Consider the following 20,987-nt stretch of genomic DNA (forward strand, 5'->3'; position numbering starts at 1 on the left):
GTGTGTGTGTGCATGCACTTGTGCGCACATGCAAGTAAAGATAGGGGTGTGTGTGTGTGTGTGTGTGTGTATACACCCAAGGGAAGGCATGGACATGTGTGTGTGTGTGCAGGGCATAGGCATGCGTGTGCGTGTGTGTATGCACACACATGCAAGTAAAGGCGTGTGTGTGTGTGTGTGTGTGTGTGTGTGTGTGTGTTCCCGAGGGAAGGCATGGGCATGTGTGTGTGTGTGTGTGTGTGTGCAGGGCATGGGTGCATGTGTGTGTGAGCACATGCAAGTAAAGGCATGGGGGCAGGGGTGTGCGTACCCAAGGGAAGGAATGGACATGTGTGCATGCATGCACACATGTGTGTCTGTGTGTGTGCAGCACATGGGTGTGTGCATGAGTGTGTATGCACATGCAAGTAAAGGCATGTGTGTGTGTGTGTGTGTATGCATACATGCACAGGGAAGAAGTGTGTCCAGATGTGCATGTTAAGCAGTGAGTGTGCATAAGTCTGTGTGCCAGGAACTGTGTACTGTTAAGTGCCTGTAGGAGATAAAGTGTGTGCGTGTGTTCACAGAAGGGAGACTGCATTTGTGAATGTGTGTGTTAGTGTGCATGTGCATGCTGTGGTCTCATGTGTATATCTCTGTGCGTCTCTGTATGTGTAGCTGTGCGAGTCCCTTGTCACAGGTGACAATCTCCTCCAGGTGAGAATCCGGGTTGGGGGGGGTGGAGTGTGTGTGTGTGTGTGTGTGTGTGCGCGCGCACTCACATGTTGTGAACCTGTGTTTGCATGCATCTCTGTCTCTCTCCCCAGCCTTGGGTGAGTCTGCTTGAACAGTTGAGAATCTGCTTGCATAATAATAGCATGTGTGTGTGTGTGTGCTTGCATGCACCAGGCTTGTGCATGTGTGTGTGTGCGGACATGTGTGCGCGCACGCCTGCCGTGCATGTGTGCGCCTCCCCGTGCCTCTGGGCACATGCCTGTTAGTGTGGGGAGCAGCGTGACCTCCCTCTGGCTGTGCCCGTCACTCAAAGCCTGGCTCCACCTTCTCCTTATAAAACCGGGCTCCGGCGCTCCTGGCTCTCAAAGCTCCTGGACTGCACACACTGGACTGAGACAGCCGGCTGCACTCCCACCTCCCGCCTTCCCGCGGATTACAAATGGTCGTTCAACTCAGCAGCGGGCCGCCCCAGACCTGCAGGATGTCCGAAGGCAGCCAGCCCAAGGTGGAGGCCAACATCGTGGTGCTGGGAGCGGAGAAAGTGGGGAAATCAGGTGAGCCGGAAAATCCACCCTTCCTCCCCATCTCTCTCTCCTATCTCCGGCCCCATCGCTGCGCTGGGCCACTGAGACATGGGGGGGTTTAGCCCTGGGGAGGTGCATGGCTGGGTGGTGGGAGGGTGTCCTGACTACCCTGGCCCCTCAAAATAGGGCTCCCTGCTCCGCTGGCTTCACCGGCTGACCCCAGCGGAGAATTTGACCCTGGCAATGACCTCGGTGAGCGGGGAGGGGGAGCAGCACATGCAGTAGCCTGCCAGCTGCCAGCTGCTGCCAGGGGTCCGGGGTGGCAAAAGGGGTCTGACATCCCCCAGCCTAATCCCTCTGAGAGCTTTTAGCCATGCACTCGTGCATGTGTGCACACATGGGTGCTTGTGTGTGCGTGTGATACTCTCTGGGGGCTGAGGATGGCTTTCACCCTTGCAGTCCAGCATGTGTGTGTGTGTCACTCTCCAAGTACCCTGCATTGCTTTCAGCTACGCATTTGTGTGCGTGTGTTTGCGTGTGTGAGTGTGTAGCTCCCCTTTCTCTCAGCTCATCTGACACTCAGGTCTTTCTCTCCTAGCTCTGACAGTTCGATTCCTCACGCGGCGGTTCATTGGTGAATACGGTGACATTGGTAAGTAGCTTTGATTAAGAGATAGATCCATCCATCCTCCCTTCCCTTCCCTTCCCTTCCCTTCCCTTCCCTTCCCTTCCCTTCCCAGTCTGTGCTCTCTGACCACCCTTCTCATTCCTCCCTGCAGAGTCTATCTACACTCACAATGTGAGGGTCGGAGGCAGAGACGTCTGCTTCAGCATCTGGGACTCCATCTGCCCCCAGGTGAGAGACCCCCACCGGCCACCTCTACCCCAAACCCTCTGGTGCTTTCCTAGGGGCACTGGGGAAGTGGGAGCTGAGCCACACAGGGCCCAATCCTGCCCTTTGTGAATCTGAACCAGCACCACTGAAGCCAGCAGGGAGCACCACGTGGGAGGGCAGGATCAGGCCCCCGTGGCAAGGCTGTTCCTAGGTCCAAAGTCACTGGGGGAGGGCCATGCTGCATGCCCACAACAAACACAGTTGCTTGAGCTTCCAACCCACCTCATGCCGAGGATGGAAACTCAGTTCATATAATAACTATGGTGTAAGGCATGTAGGGAGAAAGGCAACTGGGGCTCTGGGACTTACCTTATGGGTTGGACCCCTGGTCCCCCCAGCCGCAAGAGCCGCCATGTGCCCCCAACGATGCCGCCACTGATCTGGTGGGCATCCTGGGGTCTGGAGGGTGGGTGGTTGCCACAGCAGCCCCTCCTGCACCCACTCACCCTTGGCTTTTGCCCCCCATTTCTGTCTCTCCATCCAGGCGTCCAAGTTCCAGGCCTGGGTGAGCGAGAAGCAGCTGCGCTGGGCCGACGGCTTCATCCTCGTCTACAGCATCTGCGACCGCTCCAGCTTCCACCAGGCACGGCAGCAGCTCCAGCACCTCCGGCAGGTGAAGCGGCGAGGCAGCACCGAGAAGGTGCCCATCATCCTGGTGGGCAACAAGCGGGACCTGCAGCACCAGCGGGTGGTCTCCAGTGAGGAGGGCCGGCTCCTGGCCCTCTCCACTGACACCGGCTTCTTCGAGATCTCGGCTGCCGAGACCTATCATGGCGCCCTGGTGGTCTTCCACGAGCTCCTTGACATGGTGCGGGACTCCCGGAGCACGGGCAGGAAGGGCGTGGGCCTGCGTGGCATCGTCCGGAGCATGTCGGCCGTCTTTGGGAGGAGGAGGACGGAGTGAGGGGCTCCCCTCTCAGGAGAAATGAGCTGGGAGGCCACACTGACAGTTCGGGGGACGACTTCTGTAGGGAGCCCCCCCCTAAAAGACAGGATGTGGCATTTGCTATGTGGTTGCATGCACTTCTACGAGTCCTGGCAGGGGCATCAGAAGCACCGACAAAGGGAAACAGGATTCCCCTCTGCATGCCACCGACTCAGCCCTTCCAAGTGGCCTGGGATGGTTAAGAATCCACCTCCCTAAATTTACCCGCATGGGCAGTTTCCAAGGGAGAAGCTATTTTCCCCCATCCTAAAAATGGATGCTGTTCAAGGGCCCTGGCGCTCCACCCCAGAGGTGGCTGCATGTCAGGGAACTAGAGGGCTTGGTGGGGGATGACTGCATCTTGCGGCTGGGTGCTCTCTCCGGACACCTGTGCCCCATGGGACTGCGGGCACCTGTGCAAAGTGGACACATGGGAGGAGCCCTGATCCTGAACTGAAGCTGAAAGCTTGGCAAGAACCAAAAGCTCAATGTTTACAGCCTTTGGAGGCACCCGTGTTTGGACGCCCTAAAGTCCTGGGTGCTAGAGAAATGAGTAGCAATGTTGGGCAGTAAATCACGGGGTGTGCTGGGCACGTCGGGCCAGCACAACCCAGTTAAGGGCATTTTATTTTCCCTCTGTGTTTCTAAGTTTCTTTTCCTTCTGAAAGGCACGAGGCCGGTTTTTGACCTCTCGTAGCCTGGGATCAACTCATGGAATTGTGGTCTTGGCTCTAGCGAAGCCAAAATCTGAATCCAGCCCCATTAGTCCCATGGAGCCACTGGTCAGCTACAAAGAGCATGAATCCAGAGTCACTTCAGATAGGAGTGACCCTGCCTTTCCAGCCTTGTAATCGAGAGCTGGCTCCAGCCCCTTTACTGTGCCTTGGAAGCGATGGCAGTTGCATTTTCCCTGCGTGCAGCAAAGCCAAGGGACCGCAGCAAGGATCAGGACCCCTAGCTACGGCTCCCACCTCCGCCACTCACTCACTCACTAGGTGGCCTTAGCATGTTGCTTTCCCCTCCTCGTTCCTCAGTTTCCCCATCTGGGAAGCAGAAACCAGAACACCTACCTCACAGCCTGGGGCTTGGAAGGTTCAATTAGTTGCCAAGTGCTTGAAAGGTGTCCCACAGCGACAAAGCACTATTCATTTCTCGGTAAGAACCAAAAAGCACTCCTTAGACTATTAAAAACACTGAGTGGGCTGCCTCTGTTTCATAATTTAAGCCTGGAACATTTTGAACCCCATCTGACCCAGGGTGGGCAGAAGGATTTATTGTCTCCAGCAGCTGGCACATACATTCTCCCAAATTAAAATGTGAACTGCTGTCCCTTTGTGAGTATGTGAGATATATAATTTATTGAGAATTTTCTTTATCAGAGTGAATGCTGTTTACATCCAGAAGTTCTTCATTTTTTTTGGTGAAAATATTCAACTTGCACATTATAAACTGTAAATGATTGTGGGGAGGGGGAAGGGAAAAGTGCTATTTTTTGGATGAGCAATAAACGTTTCTATGTTACAAAAGAGACTAATGTGGTGATGTCTTGGTGTTTTCACTCTAGAAAGCTTTGCCCTCCTAGGGGACTGGGATTAGGACTGGGAGATCTGGATTAGGCTCCTAGTTTTGCCCCTTTTGATCTTAGCCAAGTGATTTAGGGTGAGACTGGGGGAGTTCAGAGCTGGATTTCCAGCTGATCAGAACATAGGACAGAAGGACCAAGTGAATGAGCCCCTTCATTTTGCCCATACAAAACCAGCAGGACAGACCATGAATCAAGTCACAGGCATGTGCAATATGAATGCAAAAAGCAATATGGTGATGACCAGCAGCTCTCTCCAGTGGTTATAGCAGGAAGCAGGAGTAATAAGCCATTCAGCCCTGGCCCACTCTCAGTAGACCTGGCAAGGAGGTTTTCCTTGTACTAGAGCAAAGGGACTCCTGGAAAGGAGTAGTTTATGGCCCTTGAGAACAGATGAATAGACATCATGGCGCTTATAGCAAGGACCTGGGAGTCAGGACTCCTGGGTCCTACCCCTCAGCCAATGCACTGAAGTGGCTGCAATTGGGTTTCTTTGTCCCTGTCCCGGGGGTAAAGCAAGTACCTCTGAGTGCTTCAGGTCCCAGATGCCCGACCAGGCGGTGTGACGGGATTAGATCACTTTTCTCCCCGAGCCAAAGTGCTTGAATCTGTTCTGCTCTCCACCGAGAGGAAGATGCTGCGACTGGGGCCAGACGGCAGAGGGATGCTGGCGATGCTATTTCTGGGGCTGGGGCCTGGTATCAACACCTACACGGCTTGGCGGGCTTATAGCGCTGCTAATGCCCCAGCTGCTCCCTTGGCAGCACTGGTGCCTGGGCAGAACAGAGCCAGGGGGAGACACTCAGCTCTGAGGCCCAGGGAAGCAGAACATCCCCCTTCCTTGGGCCAGGCCCAGCCCTAGCTGTCCTCGGTGTTCCCATCTGCAAACTGGACCTAGATCTTCCATACTGGCTTTAGGATATGCTCTTTTACTGAAGGCAAGGGCCATAGCTAACCCTCTGCTTGCCAGTGTACAGGGACCAAAAGCCACAGGCAGTAGAGGTCTCTTTATTCATAGAATCATAGAAAATGAGGGTTGGAAGGGACCTCAGGAGGTCACATCTAGCCCGACCCCCTGCTCAAAGCAGGACCAGCCCCAATGACATCATCCCAGCCAAGGCTTTTTTGAGCGAGGATGGAGGATCTACCACCTTTCTATTGATTCAACATGCTAAAGCAACCGCCTGGGATTGGGATCAGGGCTGGTAGCCCACCCCATAGCCCTCAGACCCTATGACATGGTGGGAACCAGAGGGCTGGGGGCCTTCTTTGTTAATGTAATCTCAGGAACCTGGTAGCCTCCGGGCTACACAGATGCTGTCACTTCCCCTGTTTCCTGTGACACCTCAGGGCACGGCCCAGCTCCCGGCCCTTCCAGGATATTACATGAGTGCTCTGTAGTGGCAGAGGGCATTTAGAAGAGCTCAGCATCCGGCCCAGTCTCCCAACCCAAGAAAGGCAGAAACCACAGCACTCTCTCTCTTTCTCTGTCTCTGTGGCAGAAGGCCACCTCTGTTTCTCCCCAAAAACTCTGCTCTTTGACAATTTGGTTAAGATGGGCCTAGCAGCGGATACACACCTTACCCTATCTCTTTAGGAAACCTGAGCTGGATACATTCCTGAGGGAGTGGGGAAACCTGCTCCCTCTGCCTATGTGACTGGCCTCACACACCTGGGTGAGGGGCTTCCTTCCTGGTGGGCTAGAGACTGCCAGTCTGCCCGGCAGCTAGTGATGTATTTCAAATTGGTTGGCTGACAGCCAACAGGTGCTGGCCTCCATTGGACCAGGTAAAGGAGGTCACAAGGGCTATATAAGTTGAGGACTGCCCAGGAGGAGGGGGCAGCAGCCATGAGGGAGACTCAGAGACAGAGAAGAGCTGCACCATCTGAAACTTGCTCTCTCTCTCAAAACTCATGATCAAGAAACTGCCTGCCTCCAGAGGGGATCTCCACCTGCCTCTGGATGATGCTTGTGAGTAAGCTACCTGAGATCCAACTAGATATATAGTTTGCAGTAACTCAGATGTGTGATCAAAGGTTACTCAGCCATGGGAGTTTGCTCTATGGGATTTCTGATATTGCTCTACCCTGTACCCTAGTCCAACCCTACCCTCTGTAACTAAACAAAGTTCTCCTTTGTACCTAGTGTGGGAGACTTATTGGGAGTGGGTCTAGATTATGCCTTGGGGTCCCCTTGGTTCGACTGACTAAGGGAGACCACTACTTGTGCTTCTGACTGAGGGGAACATCCTAACTTCTTGAAGTGAATCAAGTACCCTTGAGGGCTACTAGGCCTGTGTTTCCCAAGGTGCGCAGAGCCAGAATCAGTCCATAGCCCTGGGCGGTGGCAGTGGCCCCCCCAGGCTAGTGGGTGTGCTCCAGGAAGGGGGTCGGCCAGATGTGAGGCACCCCCAGGGAGGCGCTCGGAGCCTGGAAGGTGGTCGGGCGCAGTGAGGTGTGTGGCTCAATTCAGAAGCGCCCCCTACTGGCCCGCCACAGTCTCAAGGAGACGCAGCAGAGAGGAACTGGCTGTGAGACAAGCAGCCGGCAAGAAAGGATGGGAGTTAAAAGACAGCTTGGACTGAACCAGAAGTGCAGGCTCCCAGTCACCAATTCTCCTCCCCGCAAAATTGCTGATCCCCAAAGGATCACAAGATCCAAGTGGGAGAATCTGGACTCGAACAGGGATCTGGATGGATGGCCAAGCTGCGCTGCTGACTTACTCCACCAGCCAGAGCAGGTGGATCTCATGAATTGCACTCAGTGAAAGTGCATTGAGAGTCAAGGAAGAGCGGAGGTCCGAGCCAGCCTGCTTGGGATGGCAGATATAGGTGGGAGCCACGGTGTCCACTAAGGGCTCAGTGAAGGATGCAATTAGGGCCCAACTGGGACAGGCACAAGGTCCTGGGCACCCGCAATTTCACCCCACAGGTGCCCCCAACCCACTGGGGTATGTAGTGGAGCACAGTGCAGGTGACCCAGACTTTGTAATTACCTGCCAGACACCAGGGCTTGGTTTTCTTTCCAGAGCCCAGTCTGCTGATCCTAGCGCCCATCCCCGAGAGGCTGCTGGATCAGAAGGCCAGCATCCGATGCTCCAAGACTGGGAGCAGGGGTCAGGCTCTGCACCCACCCGCCTCCTGGGACTCAAGAGCTGGGCCCTAATTTGGCAGCTGGTTCTTATCTCCTAGAGGGGCTGCACCAAAACCGTGGCGCTGAACTTCCAGATTTGGATTCAAACTGTAGCTGGATCCCCCTTGATTGAGGGGCTGGGGTCTCTCCACCCCGCTGTTACCCCTGGCAAGACCTTGTCTCATAGCCAGACTGGGAAGGGTCCAGCCACGTGCTCTCAGGGAGGCAAGCAGGAGGCTATTCAGAGAAGTGGGGCACCTACGATTGCATTCTATGTCAGCAGGGATCTGGAAACCAGCCTCTTGAGACGGGTCTGGGGAAGGCTCTGGGCCACCTGACTCGCTGGAAAGTCCATGTGCAGAGCTGACACCTGGCCCTGTCTTCGGAGCTGCGTAGGGAGGTAAATTGGCTCGTAAAACCTGAGCTGCTACAGCAACACAGTGTGAGGAGGAGAGGTTAAAGAGAAGGGCTCCCCCAGGGCTGGCAGTGCCACCTTGACCTTGCTAACTGATAGGGTGCAGACAGGGCCAGAGTCTTTTTTTTTGCCCCACTGGTGTAAAGGCAGGAGCGTGAGCTGACTCCCTCACATCACCCAGTAGCAAGGGAGATGGACACATGCGAGTGAGTCTGGGGATGGGTCCAGGTCTGATTCTTATCTCAGGCAGGTGAAAGTTTGGTGCTCTTGAGTCTCAAGGTGAAACTGAGAGGGGCCAAAAAAGGGTAAAATATTCTGCAAACCTACATCTTGCACTGTGCACCTGCCCTGGATGCCCAGGCTGCAGCCCCAGGGAAGGGAACAGAAGGGAGAGAGCTGAGACGCTGAGCCTGGGGAAATGAGGACCCCCAGCTGCTTGAGATGGGGGGACGCACCCAGGGGCAGCACAAAACCCCACTAATTTCTCATTTATTAAACAAGAGGTGCTGGATTAGGAGAACGGTGCGCTGCCCCTGACTCTGAAAGCAAAGCACGTCCCATGGGTTGAAGCCAGGGGAGTGCAGAATTAGGATCTTGGGGTTTTATTTCCAGCTCAGCCATTCCCTAGCTGTGGCACCTCAGATGAGTCCTCCAACCTCTCTGGGCCTCAGTTTCCCCACCTGGAAAGTGGGGCTAACAAAACTCACTTATGTCTCTTGTGGGGCATGGAGAGTCTCAGACATGTGACAAGATGGAAAAGTCCCATGTGCTGTCCCCTCCTGTGCCCGGGGGTGCTGTGCCAGTCCACGGCCACTGCTTGGACAGGCTAATGCAGCCTAGGCTCCAGCAGGTGTGGCCAGGATACAGCATTTTACATAACGCTCGTGCAGGGCAGGAAATAATGGAAGAGGAACAAAAACCTAATTTCTTGGCGACAACCATCCAAGCCAATTAACATCGCAGTGGGGGGTCAGTCCAGGGCTTAAGTGTTCAGTGGGTTTTAATTAAAGAAACTGTTCCTAAGGGTACAGATAAATGAACCAGCTACAGGAGCTGAAAGTGGGGGCCGGGGGCTTACAGTAACTGCCTGTGTGCCTGCTGCTGTACATCAGGCCTCGATGAAAGGAGGCTATGTATCCCAGGATAAGAGCGCAGACACAGGTAGTTAACCCCACGTTAAAGTTCCTCCTCCCTTTTACTCGCATGGCTTCTCCTTCCACTTTGTTCTGCTTGCTGGAGCAAGCAAGGAATAAACTGAGGAGGTGTTTTCTAGCCGTGATGGGGAAAGGGGAGGCGACAGCTATTTTCAACGTGGCACCGATGAGTTTATGAGGGAGGGCTGGCGGTGGCTGTCTGATGGCGAGGACTGGAACCAGTGGCAGAGGATGCTCCCACGTGTCTGTTCAGGGCTCTCCGGCGTGGCTCCCTGGCAAATCCGAATCCGGCATCAACTGCACTGGTGGTTTCGGCAGGAAACGCTGGAGACGCCCGGGCTTGGCTCTGATAACGCTGATCACGTCACCCACAATGATCACATGGCAGCGAGGCCACAAAATAAAGACTGGTGGAGACTGCTATGGGGTTTCGTGACCCCGTGGGATGAGGGGAATCCATTTCTGACTGGGCTGGTGGTCGTGGCGGGGCAGGAGCCTGTACAGCCCTTATTTCTGCTTATTTCTCTTCCTCCGAGGTGGAAGGGTCCTGGCTCCTGGGCTGACCTGGATCTGTGGTGGCTGAGAGGCCTTCCCAGCCTGGCGCGAACCAGTCCCCAGTCCCTCTCCTCTCAGCTCGGGTGCTTTGCTCCACGCTCTCCCCTTCTTCCTCACTTGAGGCTGTGTGTTCCTGGTGGCTCACAGCATCCGAGCTGGACTGGGTCCTCTCAGGCAGCCCGACAGGCTGGGCGTCCTGGGGAGTCCCAGCTGGGGGCTGCACATTGGAGCTGCCCTTCTTCGCCAGAGCAGCCAAGGCACGACGGAGCCGGCTTCTCAGCTAAAAAAGAGACAAGCAGATGGATCTGGAGGAGGCAGGGGTCACGGGCAAGGAAGCACTCCCTCTTCATAGCCGCCTCCGAGGCCCTGACGTGCTTTTATTTCTGCCTCACGCCACCCGTTAGAGGCTTTTACATAAGAAGCAGGTGGCACAGGGGTCAGTCTGGCACTTGCTCGTTCATGATGCAATTATCAAACGAGCGGAAGAGAGCAACGCATCCCACCAGATGCCGCCTTGCAGCCACCGGCTACCTCCCAACACCCTCCCCTGGGTCTGGACCATTCCCACACACCAAGGGGCATTTGGGGGCAAGGAGACTTGGGCGCAGGATGCCACGAGCTCCTGGCTGAATGTAACCTGAGACAGAACTGGGCGCTTACATGCTCTGATGCCCCGGGGGCATTGCACCTCCCTTGTGGGGACCGCAAGGGATTTAGGATGCTCAAGGGGGAGAACTGAATAAGCACATGGAAAGAGTCTGCAAAGGATCAAGAGTCTGGGCTGAGGACTGGCACTGCCACCACCTAACCCACGCCGCATCATTTACCGTGAGCCACGTGAGTGGCTCTGTTGGAAAAGAAAGGTTATCAGGCCTCGATCTCGCAAGATATGGGTCACCCTCACCCACCCAGTTAAACCCCAGCTCATGTCCTGCAGCTCCCCAGACTGACATTCCCAGGGACCGAACCCAACGGGGCCAAGGGCACTCAGTGCTAGAGCTGGCGAAAAAACAAATCCTTCTCATGGGCCACTCTAAAATTGTGCTTCGTCCCGATTCAGACTGAAAACCCAAAACATTTTCAGAGAGCAAATTCTCCCCAAATACTTTGTTCCAACCATATTGTTTTTGCTTTCATCACAGGATCACAGAAAATGAGGGTTGGAAGGGAATTCAGGGGGTCACATCTAGTCCAACCCCCTACTCAAAGCAGGACCAGCCCCAACTACATCATCCCAGCTGGGGCTTTGTCTAGCCAGGGCTTAAAAACTTCCAAGGATGGAGCTTACACCATGTCTCTGGGGAACCTGTTCCAGTGCTTCACTGCCCTCCTTGAGAAAATTCTTCCTAACACCTAACCTCAACTCCACTTGCTGCAGCTTGAGCCCATTGCTCCTTGTTCTGTCATCTGCCACCACCGAGATCAGTCCAGCTCCATCCTTTTTGCAACCCCCCTGCAGGGTGTTGAAGGCTACTATTAAATCCCCCTCAGTTGTCTCTTTTCCAGACTAAATCAGCCAAGTTCCCTCATCCTCTCCTCACAAGTCATGTCCCCCAGCCCCCAACCATTTTCACTGCCTTCCACTGGACTCTCTCCAATTTGTACACATCCTTTCGTTGTGGGGGGCCCAAAACTGGACACAGGACTCCAGATGTGGCCTCATCAGGGCTGAATAGAGGTGAACAATCACTTCCCTTGACCTGCTGGCAACACACCTACCAACGCAGCCCAGGATGCCATTAGCCTTATTGGCAACAAGGGCACACTGCTGGATGATATGGGGGTTGTCTACTGTGACCCTCCAAGTCTTTTTCTGCGGGTTGCATCCTACAACCCACATTCAGCATCCTGACATGGTACACACTACATGATAATATACTAGCAAGTGTTAAACTTCATAGTTATTTACATGGCTTTGTAGAGAAGCCAGGATCTGAGCCTGCAAGCGGTAGTAAAAAAAATGAAATGGGAACAAAACACTGCAACAATTTCCCCTGAATTCCCCCCCCCCTCCCCCCCTCCCCCCAATGGGTACTATTGTTTCAATTTTTTCCAATCAGGTTTTTTTTTTTTTTAATTTCCCCCTAATGTAAGAACTGTTTTGCAGGAAAATTTTTGACCAGTTCTAATTCAGCACCAAGCAAAATGGTGTTCCCTGAACATGGCTTGTAAAGACAGAGTACGCTGCGGTATTATTTGGAGATTGAAGATGACGTTCTTCCATCACATTGTCAGCTCCTCACTGCATTTAGACCCAAGTCATCATGGCATAGGTCCCTGTAAATTGCATTAGAGGAACTAGCTGGAGGGCTTGAATCCATCCTGATGATCAGGGTATTTGAGGTGCTCTGTTCCCATCAGGCCAAAGGAACAGTACAACTAGGGCCAGCTGGAAAATGACTCTGTTTCACGTGAGTCACTGAGAGCCAACGTGAGCATCATTCCACCATAAAAAAAAAGAGCTTTTTTTCCAACTTTCTCAGGAAAACCCCCCCAAAATTCTGCCTTTCCCCAGAACATTTAGCCTGGTGGGTGGTCAGGGCACCCACTCGAATGCAAGACACCCAGGTGGGAATCAGGACCTGAAACTGTCTCCAACACCCCAGCCAGGTGTCCAAAGCTACTGGTCACTCAGAAGACACTAAGGATACCCCAAACCTAAGAAACCCGATAAACAATTCATCTAACCAATTCGTTTTCACAAGACAGGCTAGGTTCAACAAGCAGGCATTGGCCGAGGGAGGCTAAGCCCTGGGAGAGATCACCTGCTGTGTAATCTCCACCGCTGCAGGTTTTGCAAGAGCATGTTGGCTGGGCCAGCTCAGACAGGGCTGGGCCCGCTGGGGGCAGGCGGCTGGATGAGACGGACTTTCACTTCCAGCAAAGCAACCTGCTCGCTCTCAGCCATGGAGCTCCACTGATGACAGATCGCAGGGAGCTGCTGGAGCAGCGTCCCTCCTCTGGCTGTTGCACACCCCACGGGCCTCTCTCATGAGCTCACTGTCCTCCCAAGAGGTATTTCGGCTGGGGGGGAAGCACCCAGCTGTCCAGAGAAGCTGGCTGACGTGAGTGTCTGGTATGCAGTAGTGACCTTCAGCCATCAGCTTCATGCAACCGGCTGGCATGGAGGCCATGCTATCAGACACTTGCTGGTCCCCTGCCAGGCCAATCCATTGTGGGGAGCAAAGAGACGGGGCCAGACTATTATTGAATGCAGAACTGGCAAAGGTAATGGGAGAACTGAGGCCAGATCCTGCTCAGAGTGAGGGCAAGATGAGGCCCTCGGTGCCACCAGCATGACTCTGGAGTCACACCTGCACCACTAGTAGGATGACGGGATGAATCTAATCTTCCTCCAAGGATGCGAATGTCAAAGAGTCCCACTGAAGTCCCAGGTTGCTGGTCTCAGGCCTCCTGGGATCAGCAGGTCCACTCCAGATTTACACCGGTGTAAGTTGGGTCAGAATCTGGCCTGCGGCCAAAGCATGTCTTCAGCCTCTCTGTGTCATCAATTCCCCCCTGTGCCCAGTGCCTGGCCTCCCACAGACATAGGATCATCTATGCTCCTTAAACCCAATGGAGCACCACACCTGTCCTAGAAGCATAGACAAGACGGGCTGGAAGGACCCTCCAGAGGTCCCATCTAGACTGACCCCCTGCCTGAAGCAGGATCATCCCCATCACAACCATCCCAGACACATCCTTGTCTAACCTGCTCCTAAAACTACACATTCAACCCAGTCATACAACAACAAGGCCCATTGATCCAAGACACCAAAAAGCACCTGAACCTGTCTCAGGTAATGCCAGGGGACGAGGGCTGGCAGCACCCAGCTGCTGCAAGGGGGGCTCCAGAGGTCCAAGGCAAAGACCTGTACCACCCAATGCAGAGCAAAGCAACCCCCACCCTAGTCTGGACCAATCTACCCATGGGGTAAAATTTCTTCCTGACCCCAATGCAGTGATTGGGCTGACCCTGAGTGAAGGGGAAAGACTCCCTAGCTGGGAGCCTCCAGGTTTTAGCTCTGCTGTGGAGGTGAACACAATTTTCTCCATCAGCAAGCTTAGCCCAAGGGGCAAGTGGGGGAGAAATCCAGTGATGCCACTGCAGCCCTAGTGCTTTGAGTCCAGAGTGATCAGTAAGGCAGCAGCAGCCCCATATCCCAGCACTTCAAAGACAGGCGGCAATGCCAGCTCTCACGTAGGAGTTAAGACGCACGCAGAAACAGCCAGTCCGAGCAGATCAGAGGTGAGGTTTGAACATGCAGCCTAGACACACGCCTGGCAGGGATGGTTTAGCTTCACCTGATCCTGCCTCTGAGCAGGGGGTGGGTGGATGGCCCCTCCAGTGCCAGGATCCAGCCTCTGCCCATGACCAGCAATTCGTGCAAAGATGCAGAAGCCTTCCCCAAACCTCATACCCTGCCAGAAGGAAACACTAAGATAGCCCATGCTTGCATAGCAGCAGTCTTCCTGGGGTCCCTGCCCCAGGGCACTGGATGCTGCACATCAGAAAGCCGCTCCCTGCCCTGATGGGCTTACAGCCTCAACCAACAAGGCAGATGGAGGGAGAAGCATCATCCCTGGGCTAAAGATGAGAACAGCAAACCAAGGGCCATGGCTGAGGCCACCCCAGGCTTGAAGCCAGGTCTCCTGCATCCTAGGCTCTGTGTTTTCACCACCCGGCTTCCCTGATGCCCTGCCTCTCTGGGTGACAGGGTCCCTTTAAAATCCCAGCATAGCCTGATCTCAGCTGTGCGAGGGGCTTTGCTTAAATTGGCAATGGGACGCCAGGGAGCGGTGGCCAGGGATAGCAGCTGACCTCATCCAGCCAGGGGGGAGGGGGACGGGGACAAAAGGGATTAGGGGCTCTTTGGCTGCTACTCCGGGGCTGAGGGAGAAACCAGGACTGAACGTCCTGTGCCGGCAGGACCCCCAGCCCAAGTGCTAATTAAGTGGCGGGGAAATGAGGGGCACTGGGCCCCTTCCTGCTTCATTAGCACCGCACATGCTGGGCCTCCCTCAGACCTCATTAGTGCACCGCGGCTCCGTCCTGTCCCCTCTGCAGATCCGTGCCCTGTTCTCTCCCGTCTCCTCTCCTGCTTCTCCTTTGCTACATGCAGCACCTGTCCCCGCAGCCAGAGCCACGACAGCTGCAAGGCTGCGCTCATGGGACTTAACACACACAGGGTGGAAGTGTCACCTCCAGGCGCTCTCTGCTGGGATCCCTATGATCCTAGTGCTGACAAGGCCCAAGCACGGGGCAGCCAGCTACAGGTGCCAGGGGCTGTACATGAGGATGCAGGACAGGTCACCGGGGCTCGTGGCTGTACAACATGGGAAGCTGGCACAGCATGGAGGAACCAATGCAAGCAGATGCAGCCCAGCCTGCCAGTACTCCCTATACGTTCCCTGACAAAACTGGACCTCAGCCAGTCATACAGGGCTAGTTTCAGCATCCTTGCACAGGCCTATTTGCTGGGAACCAGCCTCAGTTCGAAACCCCACTTGAGACCACGTCCACTGTCAAGGACCTGTGCCAGGCAGTGGAGCCACAGCCACAGGGCACTGGGGCTTTTCCAGCTGTGCCAGGTCCCCTGAGCACAGGGTGCAGGCACAGCCCCTGCTCCAGGCACGTTAGGATCTGGATCAGGCCCTAGGCTCCACTGCCCGGGCCCATCTCGGCTCATCAGCGACAGAAGGAAGCGAGTCATTATCCCCGGTAATTGATGCGGTCGCTTCGCCCCTCCGAGAAATGCTCATTAGCGGTTTCCAGGAACAGAGACACCAACTGGGACACGGCTACCTGATGAAGGGCCACGTTCCTCCTTAGACTCTGCTCTCGCCATCGAAGCCACGGCTCAGAGCCCCCTTTGTGCCTGACCCGCCTCCCCACACCAAGCCACTGCCACGCCAGCACCCAGTCCTGGTGCTGCCGCCATCTGTCTGCCCAAGGTCCTTGCACTGGGCCTGAGAGCAAGTGGGGAGTCTGGGGACAGGAAAACACAGCTGATTCCACCCTGCCTGTCCATCCTCTTGCCCATCCATCCTATCTCATGTTGGAGGTGGTCTAATCTACCACGGTAAATCAAAATCTACCACGATAAAAAGACATCAACGTGTATTTCCAGATGCGACTAATCTAGCGAGGTGGTGATGTTTGGCGCCGTTTCGTGACGTGCATCTAAACAACGCATAACGTATAGGGGGTGTTTGCAGGCTGGGCTGCATCTGCTTGCATTGGTTCCTCCACACAAGCCTCACCAGCCCTGTCTCCACACAAGCCCCACCAGCCATCCTGTCTCCCAAAGGAAAAGGGACATTGCGACCCTCACAAGACACACTGTTCCTCCGGAGGATTGTACCAGGAGAGAAGCGGTTCTGAGTCACTGGTTTATTAATTTCACTTGTTAAAAGGCTCTGGAGGTGGCTTGATGATTTGACTCACACTCGGGGGACACCTTTGGTCACTGAGAAAACATACTCGCCCCTGGAGCTCTCAGCTCTGCCTTTCCCCCTGACCACAAGTGCCCATACGGGGCCGGTTAACGCAGTGTAACAACATCCCCTTTATGCTCTCCAGCCCCTCAGCTAATTTGGATGAACACCCCTGAGCACTAGGCCAGATTGCAAACTCCAGCAAAGCCTAGATCAGCTCTCGTTCACCTGCTCCAGGCCCAGCCTCAGAGAGCGACCAACCCTGGAGCATTAGCTGGAATAAGATGACTTGCAGGGACAGCACAGTCTGCCTGCAAGATGAGCTCCTTCCCAATCCTCATTACTGGCTTGTCTTACATCTTGAAGTGTGGGGTTGTCTTAGAAGATGCCTGACACTCCACCAAGGCTTATTTAGCAAGCAGTGGTCCTCAGTCATCTCCACAGCACCTGGACACCTCCTTGCTGCTCACACTTTCCTCTAGGGAAGGAGAAGACCCCCAGTTTCTTGGCTGGGGAAACTGAGCCAGGGCATTCTGCCCAAAGCCACCCAGGCAGTTTGGGGTGGAGGGTAGGTGGATGCTGACAGCTGGGGATGGGGCCTGCAGATTCAGGTCATGCTCTTTGCTGCTGCCAGAGCAGGGGGTATGGATGCTGCTCTAGCTTCAGACCTCCCTGCCCCAGTTCTGACTTTGCCCCCAGGAGCTGCACCCGAGACACTGCGGTGCCAGCCCCAAAGTCTGCACCATTTCAGCTCCCAGCCTTGACCCCATGACAGAACCATAATACAACCCTGACCATCCTGTGGATGACAAGCAACAGCAACACCCCAGACTCTTGGATCCTGCAAGATTTCCACTGAGCACAGGACAAATACGATTACTGGGAGCTGCTGAGCGCGCAGAGGCGGTTGCTTCCTTAATGATCCCAATGTGCCAGGAGGAAAGCTGAACTCAGTGCCACGTGCCCGACTGATCAAGCCTCCTTAGTGATAAACAGTCTGTCGCAGGTGGAGAAAAGGATCACGTGTGCTTGGTAGACAAGCAGGTCACTCACATGAGGCAGGTGTACTGGAGCACAGGGAATGGGGAAACTGAGGCATGGGATTATGACTCCAGGGTCACAACACAGGGACAGTACCCAGGAGTTTAGGGCTGGGTTTTGTGCCCTATTTGTAAGGCTGGGCTGGGCTGGGCAGGGAAAGAGAGTCGGCTCGGAGGTGAGATCTGAGCGCAGAAGCCCATAGCCCCACGCAGGCAGCAGGAGCCTGGTGAGCTCAGGCCCTGGGGCCTCATCCATCACCAGCACTGGGGCCAGCCCTGGTTCATGCGCTTGGAAGCAGCTGGGCGGCCACCCACTTCCTTCCCAGCATCCCCTTCCTCTTGCTGAGGCCATGGAGGGCTCCTCTCCTGCTGGAGGGCTCTCTCCATTTCCTGAAGCCTCCCCCACTGCCCGGTCCTGCTTCTGCCCCAGCTAGAAGCCGGGTCCAGCTGCATCCTGAGAGATGAGAGCATCCAAACCCAGAACAGCATCAGCAGGTGGATACTCATGCCTGTTAGGTACATGGGGAGCCACTCTGATGTGCAAACAAGTCCCTGGACTGTGCCAGGCAGGCCGTATAGTGAGAAGGCAAGTGCCCTTTTGAGAGGACAAGCCACCAGGCCGACAGCGATGCCAGCAAAGCGGGTCCCATCAGTTTCCCTGCAATGTTCTCACTTCCCGTTCCCTGCTATGATGCCATCGAGTCACCTGCCCTGAAAACATGCTGTCCTCAGAGCCTCTCCTTCCAACACCCACACTCCCAGAGGGCTCCGAACACGCTCCCCCGGCTCCCGGCTGAGCAGCTCTTTTCTTTTAAGAACAGCCTGGTACTACTCAAGCCTGGCTAGCAATCTAACGCCTGCCGCCTCCCTGCTTCCTCCACCCCCTTGGCACAACAGCTGCCAGAACCAAGCTCTGAACCCTATTCTCAAGCTGCTTCCGATCCTCTGCTCCTTCATTCACCCCCTCCTTTTCTCTCTCTGTCCCCATGTGCCTCAACAGAAGACAACAGAGAGCCCCCTGCCACCTGACTTGGCCACCCCATGCTTAGCGATGGGTGCCAAATTCCATACCAGCCACTGTGCGGGGGGCCAAACCTGCGTGTAATCATTAACCGGGGTTGCTCTGCTTTCTTCCTGGCCCTGCTGTGCTGCTAACTCAGCCTGGTCAACATCCCCCCCGCAGAGGAGACCTCACGGTGAGACAACCTATGTCCAGCTTTGGCACCATGCCTTCAGGGGTCAGGTCTGCTGGGCAGGGGGTCCATGCTCACAGTCACTCCGAGTTAGCTCGTGGACTGAACCAGTCTAGCTATGGCATGGGTTTTAGTCCCAGTAGCAGGCCTGACCACAGTAACTCTCTCACGTCCAGTACTTGTCCCTTGCCCATTTAGACCTAGCTTGGGTCTTTCTACATCCCGCAGCTGCCTGCCTTGTGCATAGAGGATGACGGGTACATTGCCAGTGCCAGCTGGGAGGCTCTCCCATGACTGGACTGGCCGAGGTCTGCTTGCCTGGGTCCATGCGTTACAAAGTGGTGGTGAAAACATTACTGTGGACCCAGGTGGGGGTTTGGGTCATCTCTACAAGCCACAAGTGGAGTTAAACTCTGAGCAGGGTTACCCAGCAGCCTGGCTGTCTTGTCTGGGCTCAGGGGGGCCCAGCACTGTTTTTCCAGTGCGTGACAAAAGAGCATTGGGATCTCCATCCCTCCCAGGTGGGTCAATCTTTAACCAGCCCAGATCCCCTGGCTGGGTGGCTCGTGGTTCTCGGGAAGGCAGCGTACGAGAAGCCGGTGCTACGAGGTTGTGTTTGTTTTCCCTGCGTCAGATCAGAGCTGCGATTGCACAAGCAGCCTCACCAGCCCTGCCTGACGCCCGGGGTCACCAGGTGTGGCACATTCCCTATGGAGCCCGCTGCCTGGGCAAAGCAACTGCCTTGCAGGGGGGTCTACAGGTCTTCTGTCTCAGCTGTCCTCATTGCAAAAGCGCTCTGCTCAGGATCAAAGGATGCACCGAGTGTGCCAGCAGCCGCCAGCTCCAGCTGAGCACAAGGAAAACAAGTGAAAAGCACGTCTTGTAGTGCTAGCAACAGCAGCAGGTCCTGCCATGGGGGGTGGGTAGGGTACGACTGCCCCTCACAGCTAGGACAGCCATCCACCCCATCTGCACAGGCACCTTGAACAAGAAGGGAAGCCAGAGTTGGCTTGGGTGTGGGGCTAAAAGCAACCAAGGTAGACGAGTACCCATAATTAACGCTCTCCCCCTCTCTTTCTATTTATGGACTCACAAAGGGTATTTATACCCGAAAGCTTGCAAAGAAGAATTTTTCCAACTATCTGAGTTGTTTTAATAAAAGATATCAGATTTACCCAAAGAATTTTGTCCACCTATGTCCTTAGACCAACACGGCTATAACCTATATTCCTCTCTCCATCTACAGTACTCAGTGGAAGGTAGTGTATGCTCTCCATGGCTCAGCAAGGATACAATACAACCTTATCAGAAAGACCTTAGCCTGCCCCATGTAGCAACTGTCTCCTTGCCATTCCCCACCTTGCGGGACCTTGGAGAGGTCATTTCCTTTTCCCATGCCTCAGTGTCCCTAGAGGCGCCTATGCCGGGGGCAGGGGAAGGTGATGGATGCTAACGAGCTGCTCAAGACAAAGGTGGAACCAGAGCGAGTGGCTGGAACCTGGAATCAGATTAAAAAGCAGGGAGCAAATTTTATAACGAGGCAATAATGAAGCCAGGGGTCCATTTCCCAAGGGCCATGCTCTATTCTCCATCACTTGGAGCCTTTCCATCAGGAATATATGACACTACAGTGCAGCCCTGAGCTACCAGGCTGGAAGCAGGAGCCACCATGAAGTGGTGCTAAGCTCCCCTCAGCCCCGTGCCGGCTCCATCTCCTCTCTCCCTAGCTCACAAACTCTCTGGAACGGCCCCTTCCACCGTGTCTGTGCCAGGCTCATCCTGGCTGGGCCTGTGCTGTCTACATACATACGACTACAGTCCAAATTCATCAGCTGCATAAAAATAGCCCAGCTGTCTCTGCAGGAGGTATCCATTAGGCAGGCGTTCAGCCCTTCCGCTGCAAGCCATAAATGGAGCTAGTGTTTGTCTTCCTGTCATCACCTGGTAGCTGTTAGTGCTGAACACAAGGTGCTAGAACATAAGGGGGAAAAGGCCAGTTCCTCCTCCTGGTTTTGGCAAGATTTTGCCTCCCAGCCTTGCTGCCGGTGTCTGCAGACAGTTCAGCGCTACCGTGCAGGATGGTGGAGTCTGACTTAGCTGGGAGAGTTGAGACAAGAGATAGTCCTGGCTGCAACACAGGCTCGGACTGGCCAACATCCTGACGGCCTTGAGGCCCGTTTTTCAAGGATTCAGTTATCCTCATCCCACTGCCTTGCAAGGAAGAGTCAGAAGTGATTCCCCCTGGCCCGGTCTTGGATACAGCACTGCACAGGATGGGACTAACCCCTGTCTCGTCCACCTTTTAAGACTCCACAACCCCCTCATTGAACTCACAACACTACTCGGACAATGCTGGCTCTCAGCTTTCACTCCGTTTCTGAATACAGAAAAATCCTAGAGCAACTCTTCTGTTGCAAAGA

At 54.8% G+C, this 20,987-nt stretch overlaps 2 protein-coding genes across 2 annotated transcripts in view; one reads left to right on the forward strand and one right to left on the reverse strand.

The window, feature by feature from the left end:
• Positions 1-1,069: 1,069 nt before the first annotated feature.
• Positions 1,070-4,588, forward strand: LOC102559481 (ras-related and estrogen-regulated growth inhibitor-like protein). Its single transcript, XM_006266484.4, has 4 exons — positions 1,070-1,268; positions 1,837-1,890; positions 2,018-2,094; positions 2,618-4,588. Exons 1-4 carry the CDS (start codon positions 1,154-1,156, stop codon positions 3,035-3,037), a joined length of 666 nt encoding a protein of 221 aa, XP_006266546.2. The 5' UTR covers positions 1,070-1,153; the 3' UTR covers positions 3,038-4,588.
• Positions 4,581-20,987, reverse strand: part of LOC109282916 (uncharacterized) — a 30,453-nt gene continuing 14,046 nt past the window's right edge. The window contains exon 6 of the mRNA XM_059719205.1: positions 4,581-10,176. Coding sequence (XP_059575188.1) covers positions 9,859-10,176 — 318 coding nt within the window. The 3' untranslated portion in view covers positions 4,581-9,858. The remainder of the gene's footprint in view (positions 10,177-20,987) is intronic.

This window comes from Alligator mississippiensis, chromosome 15 (assembly GCF_030867095.1).
Source record: "Alligator mississippiensis isolate rAllMis1 chromosome 15, rAllMis1, whole genome shotgun sequence".
NCBI lineage: Eukaryota > Metazoa > Chordata > Crocodylia > Alligatoridae > Alligator > Alligator mississippiensis.

What these genes read in the sequence shown, in the direction of transcription:
- LOC102559481 (XM_006266484.4), top strand. Translation starts at nt 1,154, where the DNA reads ATGGTCGTTCAACTCAGCAGCGGGCCGCCCCAGACCTGCAGGATGTCC. An exon ending in GGAGAAAGTGGGGAAATCAG is followed by an intron (nt 1,269 to 1,836) that starts GTGAGCCGGAAA and finishes TTTCTCTCCTAG; the next exon opens with CTCTGACAGTTCGATTCCTC. An exon ending in TGGTGAATACGGTGACATTG is followed by an intron (nt 1,891 to 2,017) that starts GTAAGTAGCTTT and finishes TCCTCCCTGCAG; the next exon opens with AGTCTATCTACACTCACAAT.